Consider the following 23,949-nt stretch of genomic DNA (forward strand, 5'->3'; position numbering starts at 1 on the left):
AAAATCAGGAAAAGTGTGTTACTGCATTATTTTTTAGTGCTTTTAATAAAAATATTTTTAGTAAGTTGAAAGTTAAAACCACCTCGTCAAGCCAATAACAGGTGGCTTCCTTTCCTCCTCTTCTGTTCTTTTATTCTAGGGTTACAAAGTTTTCCTTCCATACTTGCCGGCAGCCGTGTGGTCTTGATAGAGCGACACCGTGCCACCGCGCCACCACCCAACCTTGCAGCCCCAAGTCTGCGTTTCCGCAGATCCACTGTCCGCACATAAAGGTGTATACTCTGCTCAGTTATATCATTTGCTAATAATTTTCACTATCTTTACGACGCCGCCACCGACCCCAAGCCCGCCGTCTGCGCCGCGCACTCCGACGCCGCGGCGGCCCATCTGATCAAGATCAACGGGAGGTTTACTCGTTCGTGTCAAGCTCAAAGGTTGAAACAAACACGAAGGCGCTGAAACAACCCTAAGAAGTAAGAACCAGGTAACCGCCACTCACTCTCGTTCTGAAATCTCAATCTAGTGTTTACAATTTACAAATTACATTCTGTTTTGTTTCAAAATTTGATTTACTGAACAACTAGAAATGTTTAAATCATCATTGCGTTTTGTGTAAACATCAAGCTTTTGTGATGGCTTTCTGAGAGAGTTTTTTTTTTTTTTTTTCTTGTTCATAGATTTTGCTTAGTTAATTAATTTTATCTTAAGACTATACCTAAATTTACCCAGCATAAATAAATGTAACATGTCTGGCAAAATGTTCTGAAACAACTCCTCCACCAAGCTGCCCCACAAAATTGCAAACACTGAAAAAATTGATGGCAAGATGGTGGTGTCTTTCTCACCTTGGGCAATACCTATTATTGAGAACAGGAACCCCATGCCAACACCAACAAAGAAATCAGCCTTTACTATAGCCTCAATGAACATAAAACCTTCCCAGCATTTATGCCTTCTCTTCTGATTCACCGCTCCCTCACTCGAATTAAGAAGCACAGCCACCTCAGACGAATCATCCTGGTCATAAGATGAAGACGCTAGCAGTGGCTCCACATTCTCATCTTTCCCTTGTGTGAGAGATTGACATGATCTAATGAAAATGAATTTTCTACAATTGTCTGTCTGATTTTAGTGAACGTTTTCCTATGCAATATATTTCTATTTTGGGGCCTGCAATAGATTTTAGAACCTTAAACTCAGAAATTCGTGCAGGAGGAGCATGAGATCATACTTTTTTCTTTTGTTTTTATTCATGTGTACAGAATGTTGCCTAGCATAAACATGATCAGTGGGTGTGAAGGGTGGTTTCTCACAAATCCGTCCTTTCTGGTACAGTAAATTGCTTTATTATTCATTCACTTCACAGCAAATTTCACTTTCGGTTTTAATAAGGAAAAGAGGAACAAAAGAAACTTAACTGGAGGGTCATTCTTTGAGCATATAGGTGTGGCTCATGTCTTAAGAAGACAAAGTGACAGAAGTCTTGGCCAGTGAAGATTGCACATGATCATAAAAGAGCTGTGACAATTAGTGTGCCATTGACACCTTATAGGCCCATTCACAGGGATTTTTTTGTTCAATTTTGCAAAAAATCTTGATTTATTACATTAATAATAGAAGTTAAATTATTTTTAATGCACGATTTGTATGGAGGAAGCAAACAGTAAAGTGAATCTGAGGCTGGGTAATGAGAATATGAGATATTGGATTAAGGGCAATGACTTAAGTAAACTTTTATATTCTCCAAAGCCACAAGCCCCCAAGAATATACCAATTTGCCCATCATATTATTATGTTTATGTAATGGTGCCAGAGCAGTATGATGGCACACTGCCAAAATTGAATGAATATTCAATGAAGTAATTGCCTTTGCTTCTCAATAATGGCAATCTTATGATGATACAATTTATGATCCAAGAATTAGCTTTCTGCTTTGCTGTTTAGTGTTTAATAGTAATTTCATTTGATCACGTTTTATTTTCAAAGTTTTTATGCTGTTTGTTACAATTTAGATGCATTGGAAATTAATTTTATGATGTCTCGTTCCACTTATCAATCTCGTGTCTTGACTTTAGTTGGACAAGTAGTATGCCTATGGATTTTAAAGTTTGGAAAAAAATATACAAGTGTTTATCGACATGTTGGTCTTCAATTTTTTCTCTCTCAATAATGCAAAGTATCATCATTTTAGTGCCTAACTCATGCAAAAATGTCATCTAATTAGTCCCTAAATATGAGCTCCACTACATTTCTTCTAGGACCAATTTGAGGACATGGGACTAAATGGATTCTAAATTTTCTGAGAACTAAAATCATGATGTTTTTTGTTTTTAGAATACAAAAATTGGGCTTTAATAAAAAATAAATAAAATAAATAATCACACACACACACATATAGGTTGGGTTGGTAAAATACTAAAATGCCAGTAGTTAGCTTTGTTTCTTTGGCTTTTTGTTTTTCAAGAATAACCTTTGCTTCTTTGTTTTGGTGCCTCTTCTCCCTCTCTTGTACTATATTCAGTTGTTGTCAATGGCTTTTTTGTTCGTTTGTTTCTTTTTTCTACTCAATTTTGCAATAGATAATGATATACTACTGAACTTGTTGAATTTGCAGTGGGCTGCATTTGTTAACTGGTATATTTTATCCTCCAGATTTTATCTCCATACAGTAGAAGTAAAACAGTATATTGTAGCCATTCGGTTGAGTTCAAATTGAAAGAGACAAGATGGCCGGGCAATCAAACCATGACCTTTCATTGTTTTCAGCTGAGGAGGTATGTTATTTGTATTCCATAACTTTCTCAAATTGTCATTTTTAATAATTATATTAATATATTATTGTTTTGCCTTTCACTCAGCTTGAGTTCATTGCTGAAGATGAGATCGTGGACATTGTACCCAATCTCAAAATGAGTGCTCTCAATTTCATTTCTGTAAGCAATAATTTGAACACCCCGACCCTGGTTCTTTTTGCTGATAACATAAGTACATAACCTTTTCTTATTTATTAACAATGGTAGGGAGATTTTGGCCCATTTACGCCCCAGATTGTTACCCAAGTACCACTGTGGTTGGCCACTGCTCTCAAGAAGAGAGGCAAGTGCTCCATTTGCCCTCCCCAATGGATGTCTGTTGGTGAGCTTCCTTTCTTTCTTATATTTTTGTTTCAACAACTTCATGCCAGTTTTTTAGCCCCCATTGTTATATGCTATTTTGGGTCCTGTTAATCAACTGTTTGTATTTTATATTGCTTGATTTTGCTCATGACAAGTTGTCAGCTGGTTTATAATGTCAAGGTAAGATATGAGAGTAGTGCTGCCTTTTGATCATTTGCTGGTTTAAGATTCATGGGAATATTATGGCTGTGTTAAGGTAAAACCGTAAAAGTAGCAGGAAATAAAGACCTAATATTACTCCAATACATTTGTGTGGTTAGAGAAGTTGAGTCAAGTTTTGGAGGCAGAGCGAGACTCTCAAGAGATGTCAGATCAATTGCCATTTCATTATGTGGAAATCTCAAGACTTCTTTTTGATCAGTAAGTTTAGAGGCACTAATATCTTATTCTGTTAGATACTGTCATTTTACTACGTTAACTTCCTTTTTTTTTAATCTTTAGTGCACGTGACAACATTCCTGATGTATATATGGTGAGGTCTCTAATTGAGGACATCAGAAATGTTCGGTTTCATAAAGTTGAAACTGATTTGGAAGCATTTAATGGTCGTACAATTGCTGTTAAGGTAGTATTTCTACTTTTTTTTTTTGTGGTGGGGGGTATTTATTTGTAGTAGTCTGGATTCATCTCTGATTCTAAATGCATGCTTTTAGTAAGGTTAATTAAGATCTACTGAAACAATTTTAGACAACCATCATACCATGTGGTGTAGTCAGTTCCTCCTGTGTATCTGTTTCTTTTCTGTTTACTACTAGGATTTATCTAACAAACAATCATATATGAATTCTTCATCTCATAAATTTAAACTTGTTTGTGGTCCTTGTTGAAAGGTAGGTATATAACCATTTTCTCATCTCATTTGTGCTTCTGCTACCAATGTTCAAGAAATTTTCCATGTCACTAAATTTAAGAAAACAAAATTTTGAAGAAAGATGTGAACATAACAAATTCTTCATTAGCAGTAGCAGATCACAACAACCAAAATCTTCTGAACCCTGGATAGATTATAAATTTGAATCTTAAGTTTGTTTTGTGCTGCATGTCTCTTTCATATTAGTACCTTTGTAAACTGAATGCAAGCCAGGAAACAAGACAATTTCTCCCCCGCCCATAGAAAGCCACTACATGATATAGATGATGTCAAATACTGCATTCTAGGCTCATAATTGTCTCCATAATCATAAAATTAATTTCAAATTGGAAGTGGAGAAGATTGGGATGTTCGTCTCTCACACTGCATTTTTAATAACTGCTTTGAGAATTGAATGCATTCACCTTTGTTCAGCCTTTCTGTAGCTTCTAGTGTTTTGGTATGGGAGACAAAAGCTGGCTGGAGAACAAGGCCATTAGTCTCATCACATGTCTTTTTATTTCTCTGCTGACAAATGCATCTCATACTTCTTTGTATATTGCAGATTAAAAATTTATCTGCAATGGAAGTGAATATTGTTCGTCCATTTATTGGAAGAGCTTTACAGGCATTTTATAAGCATGATAGTCCAGAGCTGATACCAGACCCAGAGAGAGTTTCTGATAGGCGCCCCCAAGTTATCAACAATGCTCCAAGAGTATGTTTGATTTCCATGGAAATATTTTTTGCATTCACTGTATAATTTTTGTTAGCTTAATTATGTTTAAGTCCTTCAAATTTAGGAGTCAGTATTTTTTAGTCTTCCAAATTAAAATTTGCATTTGAGTCCCTCAAATTCCTTAAATGCATTTTTTAATTTCTCCTGACAAATTTTTGGCAGTTTGAATGCATAAATTGTGGCAGTTGTTGACTGCAAGAGGGACTAAAACAACTTTTTGCAAATTTGAGGGATTAAAAAATGCAAATTTTAATTTGAAGGACTAAAAAAGACAGACCTCTCAAATTTGAAGGATTAAAAGTATATTTAAGTCATTTTTTTAATGCTTCAGATGATGAGGAAATTTCTGTGAAACTATAGATCCCCTTTTATAGTCCTATTCATTTCCTACATCATTGATACAAATCAATATGACTAAAGTATAAATTGATTGTGGGAAAAAAATTGGTAGATCACATGCATTATCTTCATCTTAGGAAATGGTTTTCATGCAACTGATATTTGCTTTTGCAGAGACAACTACGAAGATAGTCATTGTCACCTATTGGTAACATCTCTTCTAGAATCATAAGCATTTGGCCCGCTTCAAAGGGGCATCTTTCATGAGAAATACTTCACAACTTTCTTTGCTGCTGACTTCAGTGTAAATGAATGGCTTGAGACATGGTCGAATCTTCAGAAAGTAATGTTCTCTCAAAATATTCTCATAATTATTTGTCAAGAGTCTGAAAAAGCAAAGCACTTCATGGGATTAACATGGCCATGCCCCCATATACTTTATGTTGTTAATTCTATTAGTAGTGTTAAGTATTTAATGTCTATCTTTTGCTTGCTATTATAGTGATTGAGGATTAAATACGAATGCAGGGAGTATCGGTCATATTTTTTATTTACTTTTGTAACATAAAAGAAAATGTTATGTGGCACGCGATTGTATTATAGTATGTTGTAAGAAGCACGGACACGGATACAGAGACACATGGACACATGGTGTAGGACATGGGTTGTAAGAAGCACGGACACGGATACGGAGACACATGGTGTAGGACATGGGACACGATATATATATATATATATATATATATATATATATAAAATCAAGACTTACAAAGGGTGTACTTGAAACACACCAAATAAGAGGAAGTTAGCGAACTAGAAAAGAAAAACAAGGCTGCAAACGTTGATGACACAATGACGAAGAAAAATAACCAGTGACGTCATCGGATATAACAAAAACATGCTTAACACTGTCTGTCGTGTGTTTGAAGAGTGTCGGTGTCACACATGTGGACACGACATTCATCAAAAGTGTTTGTGCTTCCTAAGTTGCAACAAAACAAATTAGTATAAAGTATATTCAATGAGATTGTAACCGAATATCCATAGAAAGGAATGTATAATGGAAGATGCTCTGTTATGAACTCAATTTGGTACTTTCTCTAACCTTTCAAATCAGTTTATTTTTCAACTCAACTTATAGGTCAAATCAATTTTCTTAAAATTGGATCAGTCATTACATCGGTTAAGAGCAATGGCTTAAGGTTTATTGGTTCAATAGTGATCAAATCGATATAATAAAATAATAATAATGCATAAAATAATATTTAATAAAACATAATATCATAATTTATAGCTCTAAAAACTAAAATAAAATCACATTTTATAGGATTTTAACTTTTAACATTCAAAGTACAAATAAAAGTTCAAATAAAATATATCATAATACTTATATTTATTTTTTTAATAAAATATACAACAATATTCAATAATAACAAATTTACATCTAGAATAAAACAAAAAATGACATATTAATATAATATAAAATTATGAAAATTAAGATATAAAAATTTGTAAATTAATATAAATGAGTAGATTATATGTTTTATAAGAAAAATAATAATAATTTACAACAGTTTTATCGTTCGTCGGTTTATTCTTTTTTTAACAATTGCCCCACTACTTTTTAGTTAATTACTTCCTTTCCTTACTTTTTTTTTTACTTCTAAACCTTTCTTCTTCCTTTTATTTTATTTTTATTTAAAATATATAAAGAGACATCCCCTAGTAATTGACAAAAACAATTTATACCTATTTGTAGTTCTTATTAAATACAGTAAGTGTTTATTATTATTTTTTAAATACTGATTCAAATCAAGTCTCTTATTGGTTCTTGATAGATTTTGGAACGGTTATTGATTGGTTCACACTGATTCTAAAATAGTCTAATTTTTAGGAGCAAACGAATCGATCACTAGACCAATTTCCAAGAGAACTGATTGAACTAGTCGGTCCCATCCGATTTTTAAAATCTTGGGTTAGACCATTAATTATAATTATGCAAAGCTTAGAACTAGGCCTACAACTTTGCTGAATAAATTGAAATCTTATTATGAAACTGTCATGAATTGAGCTATAAGTTTCCGCTGTTATATTTACAATCATGGGATTTGATTCAATTTCCATTTTCTGGTATCGATTAATGAGGTTAAATTTTTAATAAATTAGAGTGGAAAGTCTGCAAATTCTACGAAGGAATCAACGATAAACAAATTATGATGCTTTTTCATCTATTAATGCTTTACAACCATGCAAACTGACTATCAAGCCATAAATCAACATATTAAGTAAAACATTTCCTACTCACAAGAATCACACATTCATCCTTGGAAAATCCTCCTCATGATTAAGGTGATCCAAGTTATAACTATAATATAGAGTTGACTCCAAAAGTGTTGTTTAACATATATGTGATCCACTTAATATTTCAAAGTGCATAGTAATATACAAAATATTAAGTTCACAATATTTGTAAGAAAATGATAAAATAATGACCAAATAATAACTTGTGATATTTCTCACATATACTGGTTATGCACTAAGAGATCACCACAATGAGAAACAAGCAAAGAGATTTATGCACTAAAGTCGTCATCTTGAGTGGACTTAATTTCCAACTCATTGTCTCAATCTTCGTCATCTAATTGGCTTTTCTCTATACTCAGGTTATTAAAAAAAATGGTGCTTTCGCTCACTCATTTATTTATTTATTCCAAATTTTTCCTGCTAATCTTCAAAATACCACAAATTGTTTTAATTAATTGTGGTGGTTTAAAGTAAAATCCACTACAAAATTGTCTTAATTGTGGCAGTTTATATTGAGGGATAAAGTTCGTGAAAAAACTCATTATCAGGAAAAAAAAATTATGATATTGTGTAACTTCAGGGACAAAAATACATAATTAGGTTTTTTTTTACATGAAAATCAAAGAAAAATAAATAAATAATTTAGATTTTTTTTTTATATAAATTGACAGGGAAGAATGAGGCAAGAGAAGGAATCATAACTAGGTTAGCATCCCTCAAAATCCCACCTCAGCACCACCAGTCAAATATCATTAATAAGAAAGAGAAAAGATAAACAAAATGGGAGGATTAGACCAAAACCCATACAAAATTTATAGAAACCCATAATGGGGTAGATTGATTCTATTTCTAAGGAATTCATCCCTAACAAAAAATGGGACTGAATCCCACCAGGTGAAGTCAGCTGAGACAAGGCTCTAAAATTGGCTAACTAGTCAGCACAATAATTGCTCTCCCAATAAATGTGTGAAAAGACAAACTATGTCTTTACAAAAAAAAAAAAAAATCCCAAAGCCTAGGCAGGCACCAAACTAGGACTCTTAAAAGCCTAGATAACCAGAGTTGAGTCACTCCAACCAAATGTTTGTCCAGCCTTTTTCTTTGGCAATTTCAAGAGCTAAAAGGGCAGCAAGAACTTCAGCAGACAAAGCTGATTTGATTCCTATATAGGAAGAGAAGCAACCCACTATGCCACCACTGTGATCTCTAAAAATGCCTCATGATCTAGCATGACCAGGGGACCCCCCCAGGAAGAACCATCAGTATTATTTAATTGTACTAGCCAAGGGTGTATATTCAATGGTACTACTATATATAGTGGTAGCATGAATTCCATATAACAATACACATAATTTTGGTATGAATGTCATGTGCCAAATAAATTTGTACCATATAATTCACTTGCTGAAATTAGACTTACCTACACTGATAAAAAAATATAAAACAAAAATCATTTAAGTGGGACAAACATAATATACACCTTAAATGACATATGGTAAAAACTATAAATGATCTCTTCATTTGAATAATATTATCATATCGATTCACATGAATACCAAAAAAAATAATGAAAGATAAATCAATATACCAACAAAGTAAATGACATATGACTGAATATTTAAATAATTCATTAAATGACATGTCACTCTGTGCATAGTTGCGACATGGATGTCATATGAAAAAGATATATTTGGTCTATTAAATGATACTAGTATATCAATGCATCATCATAGCATGAATTCCATATAACAACCAAGTAGGTGGAGTATACATAGTTGCAACATGAAGGCCATGTGGTGAACAATTTTGAATGATATAATCCACTCATTGAAATCTGCTTACCCATACATGAATAAAAAATAAAACAAAAATAATTTAAAGTGGAATGATTGTAATTTATAACATGAATGAAATATGCTAAGAACTACAAACGACCTCTTCATTTGAATAATGTTACCATATCAATTCCCATGGACAAGTAAAATAAAATACAAATAACTAAAAGATTAACCAACATAAATTTCACCTGAATGTGTATGGTCGAAAAAGTCCACTCTTGATTGATACCATGAGTGTGTGTGTGCAATCACTAGAAGGGAGATTGAATAATAACATATGAACTAATTAGGTTTTTTCTTTTTTTCAAAAGACATGTTTGCTTTTGGTTTTTCTTCTTAATCTTCTTGCTTGAAAATTAGAAGATATTTAGGAGTAAGGTTTTTTCTTCTTAAGTACTTGGATAAAATGATGAGTTTTCGAGTAAAAAACTTAATGTTACTACTTTAGAAGCTATCTTATAAAATCACATTTTTTTTCACACAAATTTTGGTTTTTCACTTTTCGAATGCAAGGTAGATGTTGCTTTTTAATAATAAAACTGCTTTGTAAAAATCTTTTGATAAAATATCATAGTAAAACTTTTGTAAACAAGGTTTCTACAAAACTAAAAATAATCATGCAACTAACAAAAAGTAAATAAGTACTATAGAAGGATACAACACATAAAGGAATTTAAATTATTTGAATCCAACATGAACAACATTTAGTACCTACACTTGTAGGCTTTCTCCATTAAGACCAAACACATAGTTGTGATATTCTTTTTTTTAAATACTCCATAAGTTCCCGTACCCAATATTATGAACCTCTACAAGAAACACTTAAACTAGTATTTTAAGTCTCTACAAATTCCATTTACTAATCTCTAAGCCGCTATAGGCTCTTCTAAGTATTTTTTTAAATTTTTTTTTCATACTTTACCCAAATATTTTTTTCAACTAGTCTCTTTGCATTTCACACCCTAAGTAGCAACTACTACTTGATGGAATGTGTTCACTGTGAACTTAAGAAGCAGTATCCCCTAATTACTCACTCTTTCCAGCCCTTCCCTCTAAAAAAAGTGTAACAATTATGTTTGATTATTTTATTATTATATTAGGTCATGTGTACTAAACTTTATTATCTCATTTTTATTTATAAAATTCAAGTTTAAAATTATGTTTAATTTCTTAAATTAATTATTTTATATTAAAAATATTATTTATTAAAATAAAAAAGATAATATATTAATAAATCATTAAAAAAATAATGAGAAAGATAATTTTAAAAAAATTATAAAATTAATATAAATTTATTTTTATCCACTAAATTAACAAGTCTTCTTAATTTTAATGAATTAGATAATTACATATTGAAACGGAATATTGGTGCTGAAAATATTCAACTTAATGGTGAAATTAGTCCGATCCAATATCTAAAAACAGCACCGCATTTCCCAAAACCTGCCTTTCCGATGAAATCTTCTCCCGCCGCCACTCCAAGTCCACCCGTTGCCGCTGGTTCCGCCTTGAGCGCCGAACCAGCGCCACCCATCTCTTCCTCGACCCTTTCTCCACACACCGCACGTTAAAAGCAGAGGCAAGTTTCTCTCCTTGGAATTGCTGCTTCTACTATGCTTCCTCTGGGTAATGCTTTTGTTGACATAAACGCTTCTCATTCGCATTTACTCAAACCCTAATTTCTGTTCCTGAGTGTTTGTTTCATGTTTTCTGAAACCACCCTCATGCAATCAATACTATATCGTGCTGTTGTTATTGCTGATTCCCGTTGCATATGCTATGCATCTTCTCTAGGAAATAGACACTTTTCCCATAAAGAACAATGTGAAGAAGACCTCACCAGGTATGTGGACATTCTCACTGCGAAACTTGGCAAAGGAAGCAGTGAGGAAGAAACCCTTCACACCCTTTTCAATGATCAAGCTTGTGATTTCATACCCCTCTCCCGAGACCTTGTTCACCGGTTGCTCTGGCGATACAAGGATGATTGGAAGTCTGCATTGGGGGTATTCAGATGGGCCAGTTCGCGACCGAGCTTTAGACATTCGTCGGAGTCGTATGATATGATGGTAGACATATTGGGTAGGATGAAGGTTATGGAAAAGTTGAGGGATTTGTTAGAAGAAATGCGCGAGGGTGGTCTTGTCAATATGAATACTGTGGCGAAGGCCATGAGACGGTTTGTTGGAGCAGGGCAGTGGGTAGATGCTGTGAGGATATTTGATGACTTGCAAGCTCTTGGATTGGAGAAGAACACGGAATCCATGAACTTGTTGCTCGATACCCTGTGCAAAGAGAAATTCGTGCAGCAAGCTCGTGAAATTTTCTTGGAACTGAAGCAGCACATTGCTCCCAATGCTCACACGTTTAACATCTTCATTCATGGATGGTGCAAAATCTGCCGTGTGGACGAGGCACATTGGACGATTCAAGAGATGAAAGGATATGGTTTTCACCCCTGTGTTATAAGTTATTCCACCCTCATTCAGTGTTACTGTCAAGAAGGGAATTTCAGCAGGGTGTATGAGCTTCTTGATGAAATGCAGGCTCAAGGGTGCTCTGCAAATGTGATAACTTATACTTCTATCATGTGTGCACTAGGAAAGGCTAAAAAGTTCGAGGAAGCTTTGAAAGTACCTGAGAGAATGAGGTCTTCTGGATGTAGGCCTGATACTCTTTTCTTCAATTCGTTGATACATACATTGGGGAGAGCAGGTAGATTAGATGATGCTGCCGATGTATTCAAGGTGGAAATGCCTAAGGCTGGTGTTTCCCCAAATACATCCACCTATAATTCAATGATTTCTATGTTTTGTTATCATGCACAAGAAAAGAGAGCTTTAGAAATATTGAAGGAGATGGAAAATTCAGGTGGTTGTAAGCCTGATGCTCAGACTTACCACCCATTGATCAAGTCTTGCTTTAGAAGTGGAAAAATAGATGGTGTGTTGAGTGAGATATTAAATGACATGATTAATAAACAGCATCTCAGTCTTGATCTTTCAACCTATACACTGCTAATTCACGGGCTTTGTAGAGAAGATAGATGCAATTGGGCATTCTCTCTATTTGAGGAGATGATTGATCAAGATATAATACCTAGATACAGAACTTGCCGTTTGCTATTGGATGAAGTCAAGCAGAAAAATATGTACCAAGCTGCTGAGAAAATTGAGGATCTTATGAAAAAATTGTAAATGCATGAGTCTCTTATTTGTGTGCCCACAACACTGCCTTGTTGCACATTATTTTAACCATTTGAGACAAAACCATGACAACAATAGAAGAGAATGGCATGGAATATTTTAGAAAGTATATCATAGCTCAAGTGCTAAGACATTTCTTATTTTCTAAGCCTTTTAGTTTCTACCCTTTGATTAATAGTATAAATTTTTGAGATCCATGTTCATCTTTGCTCCCATATTATGTAACATAGCCTCCTCCGCTTCTCAAAACACTTTAAAAGTCATGTGCTATCCCTTGATAATTGTTCCTTTGTTCTTCCCTAAAACCCTTTGGTTTCTCTTTACTTTGGCCATACTATCCTCGGATTGCTCAATAATTTTCTTCTTTGCAGGCATGTTTGGTTTTAGAGTTGCCAGGCTGAGACTGAATTAGAGTCTTGTCCACATAATTCTGAATTTAGGCTCCAGTAATAACTGCCTAAGGAGATAAAAGAATATCTTCACCTATGTTCAGTGAATCACCTTTGCTGCATTACAAAGCAAATCATGCAAATTTTGGCTCAAAATTTGCATTGAAGAACCAAGAAACAATTACAAAGGACAGAACATGATTTTTAAAGTGTTTTTGAGAAGTGCAGTCTATGTTTATGGGAGCAAAGATGAACATAGATAACTCTGGCATAGTATCCAATCCCTTTACACTTTACAGATGAAGAATTTGCTAATTGCTATCATTTTGAAGGATTTTAGAAGATGAAGGATAGGAGCAGGGAGATGGTATAGTAAAAGAGCAAAATGAAGAATGAAGGAGTTCTATTTTTCATCTGTTTTGAGTTGCATTTCTTGTTTTTTTATTCTTTGTTAAATGGTTTACCTACTATTTATACTTTGTGTTTTGTCTTGGTGTTCATCTCGTTAGAACTTTTTTTTTTATCATTTCAAATTGTGTTGTCCTTTGATTGTTGCTTAACTTTCATGGTTTTTGACTTTTTGGTGGATATTTTATTTTAGTTGAAGTGGTTGGGATCCCTTTTTAGCTAAGTTTTGTTAGAAATGAATGGTTCTTACTCCTTAGTCACTTTGAGCTGTGAAATTTCATGTTACACTTATTAATGGAAGTGTTTGTTTTTTATTATGATGGTAGTGTCTAGTTGTTTTGGAACAGGAAATTCTATAGGGTTGTCTATAAAGAGTTCAGTTCTATCTCATGATATGTCGTTATTGTAGAATATGAAGTTGATGATTGGGGATTTGTTGAATAATAATGTTAAATTTCATCTGAAAAAAAAAAGATAAACAAATTTGAAGGGGCTCTACTCTGCTGCCCTCTTATGTTCAAATAACCAAGTATTTGGACTACTGAGGGGCATGAGTAAGCCATAGAAGCTTAACAAGTTGAATGTGGGATACAGGTAGTGTCTATTACTTACCACATCTCGAGACCCCAAATATAACATAAACAATTAGAGATATAAAATGTTCTTAATCATTTTCATGCCAATTTCTTTCATTTCATTTAACCTTTAAAGCTGACAACATGTTTCTGAAGGTGGTGCAAGAATGATTAGAGTTGCTTTTGGTGCCAAAACTGTATTTATAGTTTATTTATTGTTGTCAACATTTGTTCTCATTGTAAAGTTTGAAATTGAAGGCCACACGCTGCATGAGTTGAACTTGTGATTGTTACAGGACATTGCATAAATTCTTGGCAAGAGTTGTACTCTGTATGTCTGGTGTTTTTATTTCATATGGCCGAAAAAGGTTATGTCTAGCCTCTTGGGAAGTTAATCAGAAAATTTTGGTTACTTCTCATATAATAAGTGGGCTAAAAATGACCATGCTTAGAAGCTATAAGTATATAGATGCGTTAATTATTAAAAAACAAACAAACAAACTTAACATAGTCAAAGGGTAATCAGGTATGGCATGGTATTTTGACATTACGCAATTGTAACACGATTGTATCAGTCACATTTTTTCGTAATTACCTGTAATGTAAAGGTTTTCTAATTCATTAGAATGTGACCGCAATCGCAAATTAAAATCATAACTCAAAGGTTAAGTGAAAAGGAAGAATCTTAGAAGACAAGTCAGATACTTGGGCTTAAATTTATTATTTATTTTTGTAATACATGGATCAAATTCAGCAGTGGTGTTAATTTTTATAACTAAATTGATGTTTTTCAGATAATATAAGATAAAAAAAACTTTTGTCCAAGTTTTTTGTTAGTTATTTTGTGTTGGTGTGAGGTCTTTAAAGTTTTCATTTTCGAGTTTGCATGTGGTGGTGATTTTAGTTAGGATCCAAATGCTGCGAATTTACTGTTTTTTTTTTTTTTTTTTTGTATTTCGGGGATTCACTTTGTGCCATTTTTTAAGTTGTTCTTTCAAAGAAATCTTAACTTTAATATATTAATATGAAATTTGTGAACTTCAAACTTTTTTTATTTTCTGAAATAAATTCTTTGGATCAGCATTTGTGTTTTTTTTGTTACCGGGAAAACTCAATACAATTCATTATTAATATGTAAAGCAATACAAGGAGGACAATACCGGAGCAGCATGTCTTAAACTTTCTTTTGTTCACCTATTAGTCTATTACGGAGTTATATATACTAGTATCACAATGTATAACAAGTAACAACAGATATCAAACTACAACAATAGTGCCTCAATTGGTCATATGCAAAACTTATTGAACATGCTTAAGAGTATTCAAATCCAAAAGTCAGCAATTATAATGATGCGCCCCAATTATAAATTTTTTTGAAATAATTTAAGTCCCGTAAGAAAAATAGTTAATTTACTTAATCATATTAATTATTTGTATTATTATTCTAAAATTATCATTTTTTTATTTCTATTCACTTAATTGATTCTCATTAATATTTGGAGAGAAAATAATTAAGATACATAAAAAAATTAATACATCAAGAAATTTTTTTAAAAAATCTTATAAAAAAGGATAAATAAAGTTATAAAAATAATCTTATAATTAAAAACAAAAAATATAACACTTGACACCTATAAAAGTGTAGTAAGAAGCACCAAAACAACTTGTAGGTGTTACAAATATCACTGTATTGAGATGGAGAAAAAGTCAGCCTTACTGTGGCCCTAATTGTGCTTCAACATCTCCTCGTTGGAGTAGTACTTAGTAGTACTTTTACATATCAGGAAGAGTCCTCTGATAATTAGAATAATAATGTTCCTTGATATGTTATATATGAGGATAAAAATGATCAATTCCAACCGTTAAACCAAAATCTCATAATAAATCTTAAAATTTATAAAAGATTTACTAAACAGAAAATCAAATATCCAAAAAATCTAATTTGTTACGTCTTAAAACAATTTAAACTCATCGTTATCATCATGACTATTACTACTACTGTTATAATCATCATCATTACCACTTTCATGACTGCCACCACCATCAAAAACAATGGTAATGTCAACAATAATGACGACAATGACTAGTGGTGACAATGACATCATGATTGTGGTGATAGTAATGATAACTTTTAGATATTTTAGGGCATGATAAATTAGATGTTTTGCATATTTGATTTTCTATTTAGTGAATCTTTTATAAATTTTATGGTTAAATGATGTTTATTTTGAATTTAAAATATTTTTAATATAAACCTTCAATTTTAATCTAACGATTGAGAGGGTCATAGAACTGTTAGATAAAAAAATATTTTAAATTCAAATTAAAATTTCATTTAACTACAAAATCTCTAAAATACTCATGAAAATCAAATATCTAAAAGGATCTAATTTATCACTCTTAAAAATATCTCAAAAATTATTATGATCTGTCATAATCAGCACCGTAATCATGACATTTCCTTATCATCATCACCGTCATGATGACCACCGTCACTACCAAAGTAACCTTTGTAACCATTATTGTGTTCATCTGCATCACGTCCCCTCTCTCTCTCTATATATAATATGAAACTATCTGATGGCACTACCGTTAGAAACTTGAAAGCCTATAACATGCTTTCCGAGGTTGAGTTCGTTGCCCTTTGATGAGTGCTGGCAATGTTGTATGCAAGTGATGCCGGATACTTAGTTGTATCTAAGTAAAATGATTACTTCAATTAGAAATTATAACATATAGAAGCATTGATAATAAGTTTCAAGTCAAATAATATGTCTCTGTTGGTTCTGTACAAAAGAGAAATCGATGCCTACTTAATGTCGAGAAAAGACTTTAAGGAATTTGATTTCCTCGTGCTTAATTTCCCCTAAAGAGGTTTTTCCACCTACTACTATAATTTGATATCTTCTTCAGCCAAACTACAACAGCTCTCCCAAAGTCTTTTCTTCTTCAAATAGCCCCACAATTTGCCCACCAACTATTAGGATTGACAACTAATCAAACCACTCAAAATTAAGAATTCATTGAATTTGGTTTATAAACCAAATTTGTAATCCAATTAAGTTTGGCATACATTAAAATGCATTGCATTAGTAACTCGGCTTAATTATTTTGAATTTGAAGTTTAACTCGTGCATGAATCAAATGCATTCATAAGATGATGAATTTGAAGTTTTCGAATCCAAATTATTTTGATAATTAATTCATAGGATTTGAGCGAATAAATTAAACTTGTCAGGAACTAGAATTGAACTAACAAATATGGCAAATTCAAGTCGAATTTTGAAATGTATCAATTTTTATTGAATGAATTATATTGAAATAAGTTCAGCCAAATTTGACTCGATTTCACTCCTATCAACTCTATGCTAAAACTTTATTAGATCAAGTATTTGAGATTTGAAACATTTGGAGAAATAAAAATAACAAATAATCTCTGCATTTTTAGAGGAAAAAAAAAAAAAAACTCAGCACTGCCATTTTAAAACACTCATGAATAAAGTTACCAGTGAGGTATTGAAAAATTATTTATATATGAAGAAAATTTTCATTTAAACTAACACCCATGAATAAAGTTACCGGTGAGGCGTTGAAAACATATTTATATACGAAGAAATTTTTCATTTAAACATGAGTTTAAACTTTAATGATTAATTGCACTTTTTAATGATAAAATTCACCAAAAAGTAAAAAAAAAAAAAGTTGAGTATAAAATTTGTCAAAAAAAAAAATTGGAGTAAAAATGCAATTAAGTTAAAGAATAAATTAATGGAGGATAAAATTCACCCCTTTCTTAAAAGTTAGAAGTAAAATTTGCCAAAAATTAAAAAATTAGAGATAAAAAATACAATTAAGTCAAATTTTTAACTTGATGTCTTATTAATATAAATATTTTTTTTACTTTTTGAATATCATATTATTGGTATTAGGTTGTCCAGATGAATATCAAAAAATTTGACTAATCAACTTTAGTATGATTCTTTTCTATTAACCACGTTTTTTATATTCATAAGACTCGAATCTAAAATTATACTTAAAAAAATCGAATCTAATATCACTTAAACCAACAACTTATTAACACATTAAAATATTTTAACTTAAAATAATGATTCCGGTCGACAAAATGAGAATTTGACTATATGTTTGAAAACCTTGCATAAACTTAGTACATCCAAAAAAAATGTTATGATAACTAACCTTACTTAGTTGGATCATGTTTATGTATCTCACATACAATAACAGTACCTAACCTAAGTATAGAGCCAATTTAGATGATGTTATCCCCTTGAGAATGATTATGAAACCAAAAACTCATTGCTTATTGACATAAAACGTCTCTTCCGTTTGTGTACATGCTTTCAAATTCATATTACTACTTGGCTCTTTACAGGGATAACTTTAAAGATGTACATTATCATATTCAATTCATAGATCTTTAACTTCCATCATGATTATGTCTAAGAAGGTACATTGCTCATCTGAGTCATGCTGTTCCATTAGCTGCTATTGCAGGACTTGTCTTCCTCTTCCTCTCGCTGAAGCTACGACAAGAAGCCAAGCTTGGAAGGCAGCACTGAACAGATTTAACTGGTTTCTCTCTAATCGGTGCATGATCATCATTCATTGTTCTTTCACTGCTACATGCAGAATTTCCTCCCGAGACATAAGGAGTACTGTGTGCAGATTTAGGAATAAGATCATGTACCATTGTTGGTTTCACTTCTTTCTTTTCGTTGCCGAAAGTGTTCTCAGCATCATCACTTTGGTTTTCTCTGACACTTTCGCGAAAAAGATCCAACAGCTTTTTCTTTTGTGTTGTTGGAGATGGTTCCGGAACAGAACAAGGCTCAGAAGGAGTGGTTTTGTTGAGAAAAATGTGGTGCACTGGAGTGCTGCCACGAGATGGGGTAAACTCTAGATGAAAACAGAGGAATAAACAAGTCAATTGGAGGGAGAAGGGTGGGTCATGGTAAAACGTTGAGAAGAGAGAAACTATAGCAAAAGGAAAAAATATCCACAGGCTCTATAGAAGTTCTGCATTCTTCAAAAAAGTGGTTTGATAATTCATATAAATGCTAATGCTGCTGATTAAGTTATTATTTACATGACAATTTAACTGTCATATTCTAAATCATGAACCTTTCATGACTGACAATTTTGTGTTTCCTTCCAATTTTTTCCTCCATAAAATATTAACTGTGCAATGTTTCATCTCCTATTCATTGTTAAGCACATAATATGATAATCATGCCAAGTAAACAGATTAAGATGCTCTAGTAAAAAAACTGCTAAAGGAAAAGGCATTGCAGGGTATCCTTACCACCCTTTACACTATAGAAATCATCGTCACAGTCTGAGTCTAACCAGGCCTTTGAATCAAAAAATGATTCCTCTTTGCCATCTGTACAGTATAAAAATCCAAGTTCAAAAAATTGTTATATGAATATTACACTGACCAATGAATATTACCAAAAAATAATGATAATAAAAAAATGTGTATGACATATGAAGGGCTAACTTGGATTTCATTAAATGAACTAATAAAGTAATAAAAAAAATTCAAAGCGACCAGTAAAATGATAAGTTGGCTTCTTGATTCTGGAATTTTACTAGAGACAAAATCTTAGTCCTTACCACTTCATCTATTGACAAGTATTTCATAGGGCCAATGTAGTCATTTAAGTTCCTTTGTTGGAAAGGGGGGTATAAGACAGCATGAATTCAACTACTTGTAATTAGGTAACTAACATGTTAAAGTTGATAGAACTTTCCATGTCAGTTAATCTGAAATCTCAATCACAACACAGACTCTGTAAACAAGCACATGAGCCAATTCAAGTCTGCATATGGGACTCATTTATTGCAAAAGCAGTTGAGTCTACTTTCTGTTCCAGTATGTTAAGAAGACCCTACTCAACATAAAACAACATATAGTAGTCCAAGAGCCATAGCATAATTGTTAGAACAGGTCAGAAAGGCAGATTACATTGTTCGGACATTTCGTACATTTTATGATAATTAGAGTTACATTTTCCAATATTATCTTATCTTTGTCATTAAATAGCAATTTTTCCTTCATCCAATTTCAAGATAATTACTAGTTCTACAATTCTTCCTCAATAGTAACCTTCAAATGACCAGCATGTTGTGGTCCATAACTTGAAATTGACTGCAAAAATGCATAATATTTAGAGAGAATACTTATTCACAGATAGAGTTACTGCCATCAGAGTGGTGCTAAACTACTGGTCCCCAATAGGATAAAAGCTCCAAAAGGAGGGACCATGATCACTTATAAGCATTACCATAATATCATAAATAACAGTTAATACAAATTATACAATACTGTCATAATAGCCTCCATCACATGAACCTAAAATCATAAGTAGCAATCAAATCATATCATGAATGGAACCAACACTTTGCCAATGAAATGGCCTATTATACTCTGTCTATCTAAACTTTCATGCAACCAAAAACAAGTAGCACAAAGAGAGAAAGTCCTCAATTTTAGTAAAACAGGATCCTCAAGGACACTGGTGGCTTTTTGCCATATTTTAAAGCAAATAATTAGTATAATTGTTAATGGAATCCTTGCTTAAAAATAACTCTAGCAGCAAATTCATTTACAAAAAAATTACCATAAAATCATTTGTGAAGAAAAAAATATCGAAGTAAGGAGGAAGAATTTCCTATTCCTAATAAAATAAAACAAACAACTAAACAACAAAATAATACTATTTAGCAAAGTAATCATCGTTAAGGCTTAAAAAATTGCTGATGCCAATAGCCTTTTATTCAGAAAAATATCCTACCCCCACAGAGACCAAATAAAGGTAAAAAGATTCCATAGACTGCATACCCAGGACTAAAATCCATCGTAGTCATCACAAGCATATGCAACAAAAAAGCATCATGGAACTGAAGAGGCAAACACAGCATATTTGCAGAAATAGGTTCTGTTAAAATTTAAAAACAGGAGAAATACACTGTGCTATGAAAAATCAGAATAGTTTTTCTACCAACAATTTGTTTATCACAAAAAGCAATGATCATACGAAAGTACAACAGATATTTAATATATAAATCATATCAGATCGAGCAAACACCAAGGTAATCATTATAAACAATTGTAATTCAGAGAATTAAAAAAAAATACTGTAACTATGAAAAAAAGAATAATCAAAATACCATGTTTTAATATGATAATTAATTCCATAGCTGAAATTTGTAAGAATACCTCAAAGTTACAAGGCAAAACCTCTGACTACGGTAATTACAATAAAAATCCAATCTTAATATAAAAAAAACCCCAGATAAAAAAAAAAGTTTCAGTTCTGACAATTTATATCAACAAAACAGCATCTTTAAAAAAAATCTTTATATGATGATGATACATGAAAATAAAATATAAAAAAAAACAACTTTTTATGATGATGATGATTGATGAAAATAGAAAGTTTTGAAGAAAGGAAGAACCCAATAGAGAGACCCTACCGTTATCCCCACAGTCTTTGACTGAGAAGGTGGTGGTGGACCTGGAGGGTGACCACTGCTGAGGCTTAAACGCATCATCATCAGCAACAACCACAAAGTTTCCGTTTTTGGGTTTCTCTTTGTCTTCGAAGGGTGATGAAGGAATCAGAAGGCTTTCAGTTTTGGACTCAAAAGAGAGTGTTAGATGATGCTTCATGTTGGTTTGCTCGTTTCGGTGGACAGAAGAACACAAACCCATTTCACTGTTCAAGAGGAAGAAGAAGAAGAAGAAGCACCAGCTTGCAGCATATAAGAAGAGTTCATGATGTGAGAGAGAGAAGAGTGGAGTGGAAGTGAGAGAGAGAAGAGAGGTGAAGAATGAGCAAAGTGGGGGTGGAAAGAGAGGAAGAAGAGAATGAAATGAAGGAGTTTTGGCGTTATGTTATGGCAAAGGGTGGGGAAAGAGAAGAAGAAAGATGCGTTGGTAAGAAAAGAAAAGTAAAACGCCCAATGGAAGGGAGAAGAAGAAAAGATGGGGTGAAAGGAAGAGGTGATTGGCCTTCAAAGGAAAGGGGGGTTGCATCACACATATGCATTAATATTACTCTCATAAATAAACTACAAATTGGCCCCTTCACAATTTAATCAATTCTCAAAATAAAAATAATAAATTTACTCCTTTGTAAAGAAATCGTATATGTACTAAAGAGATTTAACTCAATCGATATTCTAATAGAATTTATATGTTTTGTAAACCTATTGATACTTGTTTTTTATTTTTATGAATAAAAAAATAATATATATATATATATATATAAGCTATGTAGTGTGTTCATCTTAAGCATATTATATATATATATATATATATATATATATATATATATATATAAGCTATGTAGTGTGTTCATCTTAAGCATTAATCTATGAATTTAGAATAATTGTTAAGTATGAAAGTACAAAATAAATTTTTTAAAATATTTTAAGAAATAATACTAATTTATGTTTGTTTACACAAGTAAAAAAAATTACAAAAATAATTGATTTTATCAGAAGTTATCTAAAATAGTAGATTTTGATTATAATATTAATTTTTTTATAATAAAAAGTTTAGATGAGTTCTATCAGAGGTTACACATATCAATAAAACATTAATAATAGAAATTGAACTCATATTTTTTAGAATATAAGTTTGTTTCTTATCAAATATATTAAACTTTCATTTTGGATTTTTTAACCTTTTATCATTATAACATCTTAGTCTCTTCTAACAGTTTCAAGTTACATTGTTTTTTGTTTTCCTTTGTTATATTTACATAAAAAAGATATCCGATGATTTATAATTGTTATATATTACGTGTCAAAATCAGGATATTTAGATATGAATGAAAATTATATTACTTATTTCTAAAAATAGTATTTTGTATATAAATTTTTGGTTTAGATTGATTTATTATTTTTTAAAATATATTAATGTTAATGATGATTATATTATAGATTGTATTTCTTTTATTGTAGTTTGATTTGATATTCAAATCCATGTTGTTTAATTTTTGTTTTATGTCAATTGATTTATATAATAATAACATGTATTACGATTTAAAAAGTATTTCAATCAAATCAATTAATGCTACACGTAGGTTTTCATGGTTATTAAAAATGAATTTAATTTCTAAATATCCTGAAAATGGCATGTGTAAATTTCCTTTTAAAAATATTTTTGTATGTATATAAGTAGAAATAGAGTATAGAGTATAGATTTGATCCAAATTTAATATAAAAGACTATTTATGAAATGAGTAAATTTTAAGAAGTATTTGGGATGTAATTGAAATGCAATTACAGTTGATAGTATCTATTTACAAAAGAGAAAAAAAATTAATGATTAATTGGATAAAATTAAAATTAAACTTTAGGGTATCTGTTAGTAAAAGTGACAAAAGTTTATGGATAAATAAAATAACATTTGAAATTATCACTACTATTTCATATGTATATAATATCTTATAATGTTAAATTTTTTTAACTACTATTTAGTTATGATTTTTATTTTCTTTCTGTTTAAAATTTAATTCATCACTAAAATTTTCAATAAAAATTTAAGCCAACAAAGGCTTATTATTAAAATATGTATTTGAATTAATTTTTTAATTTTGATAATCTTAAATTAATTTACAATTTAAAAATGTTATATATATATATATATTACACTATTTGAAATAATTTATGAAACAATAATTTGGTAATGTAGCTAAAATCATTACTAAGAATTGTTCATATTAATAATTATTAAATTTAAATTGGGTGTAAACTATCATGGCAACCAATTAAACATCAATAATTCTCTTTCTATCCTTTTATATGACAGAATTAAACATCAATTATTAGTACATGATCAAAATTGTAATTTTCTTTCCTAAACTGAAAAATAATTTCATCATTCTCTTTGCTTAATTTAAGTTTTTTTCTTTTACTAAATGTTTATTTTAAGGTTCTTTCTCTACTTATTGGCTTTAAGTTCCTTTATGTAATAATGTGTGTATTTCCCTGTCATCAATTGGATTAGATCTGTTTTTTATTCATTGTAGAACTCTCAATTAAAATTGGTATACACCTATTAAAAGAGGCAGATCTACATTAGATCTATTCGAA

At 31.5% G+C, this 23,949-nt stretch overlaps 3 protein-coding genes across 7 annotated transcripts; 2 read left to right on the forward strand and 1 right to left on the reverse strand.

The window, feature by feature from the left end:
• Positions 1-67: 67 nt before the first annotated feature.
• Positions 68-5,580, forward strand: LOC100780528 (DNA replication complex GINS protein PSF2). 5 transcript variants are annotated; one of them, XM_006598974.4, is made up of 9 exons: positions 83-484; positions 1,263-1,329; positions 2,653-2,774; positions 2,859-2,933; positions 3,021-3,135; positions 3,437-3,536; positions 3,618-3,741; positions 4,592-4,744; positions 5,279-5,580. In XM_006598974.4, the coding sequence occupies exons 3-9, from the start codon at positions 2,727-2,729 to the stop codon at positions 5,294-5,296; spliced, it is 633 nt and encodes a 210-aa protein (XP_006599037.1). In that variant the 5' UTR covers positions 83-484; positions 1,263-1,329; positions 2,653-2,726; the 3' UTR covers positions 5,297-5,580. The 5 variants fall into 5 exon arrangements, with proteins under 5 accessions (XP_003547654.1, XP_014624501.1, XP_006599037.1 ...); XM_003547606.5 differs by lacking the exon at positions 1,263-1,329 and having other exon boundaries at positions 68-484; XM_014769015.3 differs by lacking the exon at positions 1,263-1,329 and having other exon boundaries at positions 69-473.
• Positions 5,581-10,625: 5,045 nt separating this feature from the next.
• On the forward strand, positions 10,626-13,317 carry LOC100819027 (pentatricopeptide repeat-containing protein At3g04130, mitochondrial). The gene is made up of 2 exons (XM_003548480.5): positions 10,626-10,872; positions 11,041-13,317. The coding sequence occupies exons 1-2, from the start codon at positions 10,860-10,862 to the stop codon at positions 12,441-12,443; spliced, it is 1,416 nt and encodes a 471-aa protein (XP_003548528.2). The 5' UTR covers positions 10,626-10,859; the 3' UTR covers positions 12,444-13,317.
• Positions 13,318-18,123: 4,806 nt separating this feature from the next.
• Positions 18,124-21,752, reverse strand: LOC100781073 (uncharacterized). Its single transcript, NM_001252790.2, has 3 exons — positions 21,322-21,752; positions 19,145-19,225; positions 18,124-18,738 (listed from the first exon to the last, which is right to left on the reverse strand). Exons 1-3 carry the CDS (start codon positions 21,557-21,559, stop codon positions 18,308-18,310), a joined length of 750 nt encoding a protein of 249 aa, NP_001239719.1. The 5' UTR covers positions 21,560-21,752; the 3' UTR covers positions 18,124-18,307.
• Between the last annotated feature and the right edge of the window lie 2,197 nt (positions 21,753-23,949).

Source organism: Glycine max, chromosome 16 (genome assembly GCF_000004515.6).
Source record: "Glycine max cultivar Williams 82 chromosome 16, Glycine_max_v4.0, whole genome shotgun sequence".
Lineage (NCBI taxonomy): Eukaryota > Viridiplantae > Streptophyta > Magnoliopsida > Fabales > Fabaceae > Glycine > Glycine max.

Excerpts from the sequence above, each read along its gene's own strand:
- LOC100780528 (XM_003547606.5), top strand. The coding sequence starts at position 2,727 with ATGGCCGGGCAATCAAACCATGACCTTTCATTGTTTTCAGCTGAGGAG. Across the intron at positions 2,775-2,858 it reads CATTGTTTTCAGCTGAGGAG|CTTGAGTTCATTGCTGAAGA; the intron begins GTATGTTATTTG and ends CCTTTCACTCAG. Across the intron at positions 3,742-4,591 it reads GTCGTACAATTGCTGTTAAG|ATTAAAAATTTATCTGCAAT; the intron begins GTAGTATTTCTA and ends TGTATATTGCAG.
- LOC100781073 (NM_001252790.2), bottom strand. The coding sequence starts at position 21,559 with ATGGGTTTGTGTTCTTCTGTCCACCGAAACGAGCAAACCAACATGAAG. Across the intron at positions 19,226-21,321 it reads CAAAGACTGTGGGGATAACG|ATGGCAAAGAGGAATCATTT; the intron begins GTAGGGTCTCTC and ends TATACTGTACAG. Across the intron at positions 18,739-19,144 it reads TTTCTATAGTGTAAAGGGTG|AGTTTACCCCATCTCGTGGC; the intron begins GTAAGGATACCC and ends GTTTTCATCTAG.